General features: G+C 41.5%; 1 protein-coding gene across 2 annotated transcripts; it reads left to right on the top strand.

Moving 5' to 3' along the window:
* Positions 1 to 2,018: 2,018 nt before the first annotated feature.
* LOC107971179 (diphosphoinositol polyphosphate phosphohydrolase 3-beta) lies at positions 2,019 to 8,939 on the top strand. 2 transcript variants are annotated; one of them, XM_016944059.2, is made up of 2 exons: positions 2,019 to 2,995; positions 7,200 to 8,939. In XM_016944059.2, coding segments are annotated over exons 1-2 (495 nt in total). In that variant the 5' UTR covers positions 2,019 to 2,501; the 3' UTR covers positions 7,201 to 8,939. The 2 variants fall into 2 exon arrangements, with proteins under 2 accessions (XP_016799548.1, XP_054532263.1); XM_054676288.2 differs by lacking the exon at positions 7,200 to 8,939 and having other exon boundaries at positions 2,115 to 2,996.
* The last annotated feature ends 395 nt before the right edge of the window (positions 8,940 to 9,334 follow it).

Raw genomic sequence — 9,334 nt, 5'->3', positions numbered from 1 at the left:
GAGATGAGGAAACACCAAGAATAAATAAGAAGAAAGAAGGCTCTAGGTTGTTAAATTTTTGGCGATGGGATGCCATTTCCTGGCCAAGAGGACAGGAGGACCAGAGAGAGAGGTGAGAGAGCAGCAAGTGACCTTGCGGGAGTCTCACGCCGGGAGTCTTTTAAAAATCAAAGTGTACCCAGAGTGTGATGTTCCCCTTCCTGTGTCCATGTGTTCTCATTATTCAATTCCCACCTATGAGTGAGAATATGCGGTGTTTGGTTTTTTGTTCTTGCGATAGTTTACTGAGAATGATGATTTCCAATTTCATCCATGTCCCTACAAAGGACATGAACTCATCATTTTTTATGGCTGCATAGTATTCCATGGTGTATATGTGCCACATTTTCTTAATCCAGTCTATCATTGTTGGACATTTGGGTTGGTTCCAAGTCTTTGCTATTGTGAATAGTGCCGCAATAAACATACGTGTGCATGTGTCTTTATAGCAGCATGATTTATAGTCCTTTGGGTATATACCCAGGAATGGGATGGCTGGGTCAAATGGTATTTCGAGTTCTAGATCCCTGAGGAATCGCCACACTGACTTCCACAATGGTTGAACTAGTTTACAGTCCCACCAACAGTGTAAAAGTGTTCCTATTTCTCCACATCCTCTCCAGCACCTGTTGTTTCCTGACTTTTTAATGATTGCCATTCTGACTGGTGTGAGATGGTATTTCATTGTGGTTTTGATTTGCATTTCTCTGATGGCCAGTGATGGTGAGCATGTTTTCATGTGTTTTTTGGCTGCATAAATGTCTTCTTTTGAGAAGTGTCTGTTCATGTCCTTTGCCCACTTTTTGATGGGGTTGTTTTTTTCTTGTAAGTTTGTTTGAGTTCATTGTAGATTCTGGATATTAGCCCTTTGTCAGATGAGTAGGTTGCAAAAATTTTCTCCCATTTTGTAGGTTGCCTGTTCACTCTGATGATAGCTTCTTTTGCTGTGCAGAAGCTCTTTAGTTGAATTAGATTCCATTTGTCAATTTTGGCTTTTGTTGCCATTGCTTTTGGTGTTTTAGACATGAAGTCCTTGCCCATGCCTATGTCCTGAATGGTAATGCCTAGGTTTTCTTCTAGGGTTTTTATGGTTTTAGGTCTAACGTTTGAGTCTTTAATGAGGGATAGCATTGGGAGATATACCTAATGCTAGATGACGAGTTAGTGGGTGCAGCGCGCCAGAATGGCACATGTATACATATGTAACTAACCTGCACATTGTGCACATGTACCCTAAAACTTAAAGTATAATAATAATAATAAATGTTTCTTGCCATAAAAAAATAAAATAAATAAAAATAAATAAAAATCAAAGTGTGGAATAGGAGGGGATCTCCACGTGAATGGTTTCTCAACCCCCAAGTGGTGCTTATCAAAGAGAAAGACAAGGGTGGTGTGTGGAGAATGAGAGAATGTCTTGGGCTTTAACGCAGGACTACTAGATGGGTGGTGCTCTGGTCTTTAAGGTGTACTGCATCGAAGTGCAAATGGCTGCAACAAGGAGGCGAGAAGTGTACCCATGAGGAAACTGAGACACAAAGGGGTCAGGCAGGTTGTGAACAGGGGTTTAAGAAAAGCGTTAAATTACTAGCTGCGCCAAGATGCTCGGCAAGGTGGGAACCTGTTGAAGAAATAAAACTGCATCATGTGACTCAGCAAGGATGCGCGGCTATTCTGCCAAGAATCCCGTGGGTCGTTTTGACAACACCGGGGCCCAGGTCCCATGAGTAAGCCAGAATGGTTCATCGTGGGGGAGGATGATGACGACGATGCCCTTGCCTCTGTCGTGTGTAAAACGACTGCGTGTGGGTTTCGTGCAGCGCGGTGGGGAGGGAGAGGAGAAACGTCCTGCCGCGCTACAGTCGCGTTTGGGTCAAAGGCACACGTGGAGGCAGTCGGCCAAAGTCACAATGCGGTGTATTTCACAGTGCGCGAACGACGTTCTCGGCCCCCAGGGGTGCGGGGCGCCTGCGCAGTGGGCCCGAGGCGTCGCGCGCCGCGGGAGCCAGGAGACCCCCGCCCCCGCCCCTCGCCCTCCGCCGCGAACGCGCACGTGAACGGGAGCGCGGACGCGTCCGTGAATGCGCCTCACCTCGCTCAAACCCTACCCGGCGGCGGAGGGAGGGAGACGCGCCCCCGAGAAGCGGGTGGGCTCTGTGGACAGTCGCGGGCTCGCGGGCGGCGGCACCTCCTCCACTCCGGCGGGCCCGGGTTCGGCTGGCCGCCCATCGGACTGGCCGACTGGCTGACTGACGCGCCTCGCTGCCCCCGCCTCCGCCTGCGCCCCGCCCAGCTTCATCTCACCCTCCGCTCCCCGGGCTCGCGGGCAGACGGAGGCGCCTCTCTTTCCCCGCCCCTCGCCTCGGCCCTTTCTCTTCCCAGCACCTCGGCTGTTCCCCGGCGGCGGCAGCGGCAGCGGCGGCCCACACAGCAGCGAGAGGCGAGAGGAGGCTGCCTCGAGGATGAAGTGCAAACCCAACCAGACGCGGACCTACGACCCCGAGGGGTTCAAGAAGCGGGCGGCGTGCCTGTGCTTCCGGAGCGAACGCGAGGACGAGGTCCTGTTAGTGAGTAGCAGCCGGTACCCGGACCGCTGGATCGTGCCGGGCGGGGGCATGGAGCCCGAGGAGGAGCCGGGCGGTGCGGCGGTCCGAGAGGTGTACGAAGAAGCGGGAGTCAAGGGGAAGTTAGGCCGGCTCCTGGGCGTCTTCGAACAGAACCAGGATCGCAAGCACAGAACGTACGTGTATGTACTGACTGTCACGGAGCTGCTGGAGGATTGGGAAGATTCGCTTAGCATTGGGAGGAAGCGAGAGTGGTTCAAAGTCGAAGATGCCATCAAGGTTCTCCAGTGCCACAAGCCCGTGCACGCCGAATATCTGGAGAAACTAAAGCTGGGCGGTTCCCCAACCAATGGAAACTCCATGGCCCCATCCTTGCCAGATAGCGATCCCTAGTATGTACCGCTTGCGCTCGCACAGACTTCTATTTGTCTGCCTCGCTTAAAATGCATCCCGCCTGGAGCACCTCTCGTGCCATGTGCGGTCTCACGGGGAGGAGGGAGGCTTCTTTTGTTTCCTTGGCAGACCCTCTGAATCACGCTTGCAAACTGTCTCAGTCGCCAGGCCCTGTTTTCAAGACAGTTTGCACGTTTTTCAGATGCTTTCAAAATCGCTTCTTGGTTACACTGTAAAATGTTTCGGGGAAGCCTATGCGGCTTGGGGTTTTAGGTGCCTTAACTGTTCACCCTGCTTTTGGGAGGTGTGTGTGGGGGGCGAGGGGTGGGTGGGGATTGTGTGTGGAGTGTGTGTCTGCCTGTGCGCCCTGTGATGTTTTTGGTTCTTTTATATTTCACACATATTCGTGGGTGAGCGTGCGTGCGCATTTTTGATACCAGCCTTGTGGTTTGTTTGGTAGTGGAGGCCTTTAAAGTCTGACCAGCTTGGTTGTGTGGCATCTTTTAGTATTCTTTTTCCCCTTTAGTTGTTTTCTCCTTCACAGCGTTCGCCCTTGTTGTCAGGGAGGCCTTCTGTGGTGGGAGTTGGTTTAAAAGATCAGTTTTGAATTTTTTTAAAAATTGGGAAATCCTACATGTTGTGCTCTTTCTGCACTCTACAGTCACTTTAGCTTCTGAAATGGGATCTCATTTGCCCCTTTCAGAAATTTCTTTTTCTGTTTCTATGTGTAGATCATTTGGTTTTCAAAAAATTTTCACAAGTGGTAATTTTTCACTGCTGACTTCAAATGGCTATTTCCCTTGTAGATTAACCTTATTGAATAGATGCTGCGGAGGATCTGCTAGCCAAACACATCTTATCAGAAAAACCGTATTCACAGAATTTGATTTCCCATACTCAACTTCCAACTCCCACTGCCCCTTTCTGGATACCATAGAAGAACCATGGTTCTCTGGATTTAAGTTCGTTTTTGAAAGTGGTCTCCCTCCCATATTTGAATGTAGTGACATTCCGCTTAAACCTCCCTGACTCCCAGTAACCACAGGAATGGAATCTTTTATGGTGATTACATCCCAACTGAGTTAGCTCTAGCGATGTTCAGCTGGTACAGAATTGTCAAACTATTAGGATTCCTGAACAATCTCTCTTAACGATAGAGAATAATTGTTTTGTCTCACAGGACACCCTATTCTAGGTGCAGGTGACCAGCATCTACATCAAGAACTTAACGTTGCCTGTAATCCAAAAACCTCCTACTCATTATTTTGCTCTCCTGCCTTTTAATACCATAGAAAAGTTCCTTTTGAAACCGTCTCTACTGTTTTTTTTTTTTGCTGCCCCCTTGTGTGCTTTTTGTATTTTACCCTTCAAAACACTGAAATATTTTTCTCTATTTGGAGTACATTGTAATTTCACAAATAATATTTTTTATGCTGCTAAACAGTGGGTGCCGTTGCACTTTCTAAAGAAATATGGTGCCACTGTTTTGAAAAGAAATATTACAACAACACATTTAAGTATAGGTAAACAAAGTACAAATCTGTTTCTCAAAACATTTTCTGCACTAATGCTATCAAAGGAAAGAGTAAACTAGAAATTGTGGCTTTTTAAAACTTATAACAGTTTTATTATCTGAATTACATGGTCTGATCAAATACGGAGTATTTTTCTATTTTTCTCTTAACAAAGTGATACATGTTGAGTATATATATTTGAACCACATATTTTTAAAAATATTTTGTAACTTTTAATTCCAGGGGTACAAGTGCAGATTTGTTCCGCAGGTAAACTTATGTCATGGTTATTTGTTGTACAGATTATTTCATCATCATGAAGCACATATTTTAAATTCCAAACAATTTGACTTTAATTATTCAGTCTAAAATGGATCTTAAGATTTTCCTCAATAACCTAATTATTACAGAAGGTTCTTGTTTCTACATTAATATTGACCTAGGAGGTATACTAGATTGTATTTTATGGATATTTTTGTAGATGAAATGTGTTCCACATGAAACACTGTCATGATTACTTTGGAGACTTAACTCGTACTTTCTATCATTAGAAGTAATTATGCATCATCTTATTTGGTTCTTAAGTTATGTATCTGACAAAGTAAAAAATAATGTACAGCATTCATAGTAACCCTCTCTTAAGAATTGTTAGCTTATAAATATGTCGTGGTTTTTCCTTTTCTTTTTTTTTTTCCAGAAACACTTAGAATATGTAGTGTTACTTTTCAAGGCGTACTGTTAAGTAGTTTTTGTAAAATATTCTCTGGAACTTAGTCTCATCAGAATAGTTAAGAGCGCCAAGGAGATTCTTTTTTTCTCTTCAAAACTAAGTCAAGAGTTTCAAGTTAAAAGCATTAGTACAGAAAATGTTTTGAAAAACTGAGATTTGTACTTTGTTTACCTATACTTAAATGTGTTATAAGATTTGTTTTCGGAACAGTGGCACCACATTTCTTTAGAACAGAGGTGGTATATAGAAAATTTCTGCCACTTCAGTGCTCCAAAATTTGATGTATAGTTGAGATTTTTTCCTTCTAAGAGTAGTAGAGTTCACTTGTACATTATTTCTTTTGTGATAGCAGAAAAATGTACACCTAAATTTTACAGCCCTGTCTTGATAAAGAAAGGAAAAAGAGTACACAGACAATTGAGGTTTGCAGACATGAATCAGATTTATTTTCTGCATGTTTTATAAATAGCTTACATTTTCAGCTGGTCAAGTGTTTTATTCTTGTGAATATATAAAGAGGAAACATTAATATAGATGCATATACTGGAAACATAATTGGTGCTGTGTCTATAATATATACAGTTTTTCTCAAGAAGTATATGTGTGTGTTTAGATACAAAATCTGTTGACTACACTTTAAAGAAACAAACTAAAGGGAAGAAATTCGAAAATAATTTTGTTGCTTTATTTGTATAGATTCATTTGCAACAATTGATGTAAAGGTTTTAAATTCTTTCTGTGATTTCATTTCAGAAGGTTACTATAAGAATGCCAATTTGTTTACAGTTAGAAAATGTGTATTTGCCTGGCAGAGCTTTCACCTCTAGAATTCCCTTGTGGGGGAGCCACCAGGTACTCTCAGAAAGACTTTAAACAATATTTTCCTGGTAGTGGTCTCTTGATAAGATAGCTATTAATACTAATGGTATTTAGCAGATTTTAAATATGTTTGGGCAAACAGCACTATAAGAAGTGGAAGTTACTATGCTGACTGTGCTAAAACATAACACTTTTATAAGAATAAAAGAGCATGGGCTGGGCATGGTGGCTCACACCTGTAATCCCAGTACTTTGGGAGGTCGAGGTGGGCAGATCACTTGAGGTCAGGAGTTGGAGACCAGCCTGGCCAATATGGCGAAACCCCAACTCTACTTCTAATTATTAATGAAGTAAAACTACAAAAATCAGCCAGGCATGGTGGCACGTGCCTGTAATACCTTCTATTTGGGAGGTTGAAGCAGGAGAATCTCGTGAAACCAGGAGGCAGAGGTTGCAGTGAGCCAAGATCACTCCAGCCTGGGCGACAGAGTAAGACTACGTCTCAAAAAAAAAAAAAAGAGTGAGCGCATTGATGTGATAGAAACTACATTGGGGGTTTGAAGTCAGACAGATCTAGTTCCAGTTCTTCCTCACTGAAACTTAAGCCAAGTTATCTAACTATCTAACGCTCAGTTTAAAAAAAAAATCTGTTGTTGGAGATAGTAAAAATAGACACTTTACAAACATCTCCAATGAGAAGCCTTTCCTGACCACCTGGGTTAAGAAACCCTCTTCTGTGTCATGGTTCGCAGAGTTTATTGTACTTAATCTGTTTTCTTGGCCATGTGGTCACTGGACTGAAAACTCTTTCGTGGGTGGGAATCAGCCTGAATTATTTCCATGAGTCTAGAGTCTGTAACATGGAATTTAGGATATTTTATGTCTTAAATGGTCACTCCTCTTTTACAAAACTTCTGATATCGCTGCTTTCCTGACTTTTTTACATCATGGTATACATTGGCTTATAACCCCCTCAGTTGCTGATCCAGACTCATTGATTGCATCTGCATTAGATAATTCTGTGGAAGTGAAGTGCTTGATGCAAAGTGATTGATGTACATAATAAGCTCTTGGTACATTTGTCAGTTGGAGGAATTATTAACATAAGCCTGCTAATTGTATGTTGGTTTGTTTTTCCAGATGAACAGCAAAGATGTTCAGGATTGTGCTGAAAGAAACATTGATGTGAACCCAGTGATCAGTGGAATTGTCAAGTACAGGTGAGCACTTCTGTGTTCCCAAGAAGACAGCTCATCTGGTTTCTTCCTGCATCTTGGGACACTCCTTCCCTGTCTATACCACTGACTCTTGCTCTGGTTGTTGTACTCTTATACGTGAATAGACTCTTAATTCAGCACCTATAGCCTTTTGTTGTGCTTTTTTGATGTGTCTGCCTTCATTAGACTATGATGTCTTTGAGAACAAAGACTATTTTTCCTTACTCTTTGCATATTCTGCATCTGAGACACTACTTGAAATATGGTTGGCATCACTGAAGGTTCTTTGATTCAATTAATATTTTGTAATCACCGTGTGGCAAAACATTCCCCTTCCAATCTGGTGCTAGTAGAGTATATGCTATCTAGGCACCATGTGTGTGGCTTTTGTGTATCAGGTGTTTCAGAAATATTTCAAGGCAGTTGTAAGATGTTTGAGGACAAGAATTATTACTCCTATTTCTATGTCATACCACACAGTAGCTGCACAGTTTTAAGATTATGCCATCACCTAGGGTAATGTTTTGTAGAATCAGTCCTTCGTGTAACAACTCTAGTGTTTTTGTACTGTTGATGATTTGCTTAAATTTTATTCAAAAACTATCACTTGCTATAAAGGTAATTGTAAAAATAAATACAGTGGACGCAAAATAATGTTGTGAGTTTTTATAAAAATAAATTTTAAAATGATATATAAGACATTTTTTTGCAATGCCTGCCCTAACCACTTCTTACATGTCATCTTAACATCTCTTTGAGGAAACACTGTTTCCTCATTTTACAGATTTAACATTACTGTATTATTTGATGCCAGAGCCAACAGGCTATATCATAGGCAGTTTCCAAACTTAATTATGCCATTTAGTTTGTCTAGATTTCTTTTGCCTCTCTCAGTGATCCATTTGGCTGTAGTTTTCATCCCTTTTCCAGTACACACAGCTAGCTCCTCATCCTACCTGGTTTCTGCATATGAGAATGCAGAGGGCTGAGAGAGGGCAAAATTGTTGTCATTTAGAAAAGGCATTTAGGAAAGAGGCTGCTGTTAGAGGGGAACACAAAGTGAAGGTTTTTTTAAAAAAGAGGACTTGCATCAGCTGCCTCCAGAACAATTTTAAGAAAATAACAAAGATGTTTAGAAGAAATCTTACGGAGTTTGCCATGGGATGTGTGATATCAGCAGTCTTCAGCTCCTTACAGATTACCAAAAGTGGTTCTAATATGCTAGTTTGTTTGATTTTTTCTTTTATATTATAAAGCAATTGCATCGATAAAAGCTTGGACTCCATTTTAGTGTGACACTCTTCCTCATGATACCAGTGAAATGTATTGATTGTGTCCCCAGTTGTTACATAATTTGAAATAAAAATATAACTTCTTGATTTATTGTTTTTTAAGATGTGATATGGTACTGTGGTTATGTTGTTTTAAAAAATGATTATCTTTTAGAGAAGTATACTGAAAAATGTACAGGTGAAATGATATGCTACTGGTATTCGCTTCAAAATCATCTGAGTGTGGGGTAATTGAGTACATAGATGAAACAAGATTGGCCATAAATTGGTAATTGCTGAAGCTGTGTGATAGATGTTTGAGAGTTCATTATACTATTCTCTATACTTTTGTATATGTTTGAAATTTTCCATAATAAAAATTGAAAAAAGTATTCTTCAGAGTTTACTTGTAGGTCCCCTCTCTCCTAGACTTAAGTGCAGAAGGCTGATCAGAAGACAGATCCACAGCCCAGAAAGATTGATTCCTCCTCTCCGAAAACCTAGCTTTTGTTCTTGAGCTAAACTTGTTTGCAGACTGCTCTTCCGTTAGTGTGAATTTTTCCTTGCAAAGCCCCCAGTTCTACATGCCAAAGGACTTTATCCCCTTCAGTATGTCACACATTACCGGAAAACTTTAAACCCTAGTGGTGGACATAAGTTTAGGTTCCAGTTGGGACACTCATTCTACTATTTACCTTTTTAAAAAAGGGCACTGAATTTGTTTTTTCTGACTGCAAAATTAATTCATCTCAATTTCAGAAAATTTTTAAAATTCCAAAATAATAAA

The sequence above is a fragment of the Pan troglodytes genome, chromosome X (genome assembly GCF_028858775.2).
Source record: "Pan troglodytes isolate AG18354 chromosome X, NHGRI_mPanTro3-v2.0_pri, whole genome shotgun sequence".
Taxonomy (NCBI): Eukaryota; Metazoa; Chordata; class Mammalia; order Primates; family Hominidae; genus Pan; species Pan troglodytes.
This window is presented reverse-complemented; position numbering and strand designations above follow the sequence as displayed.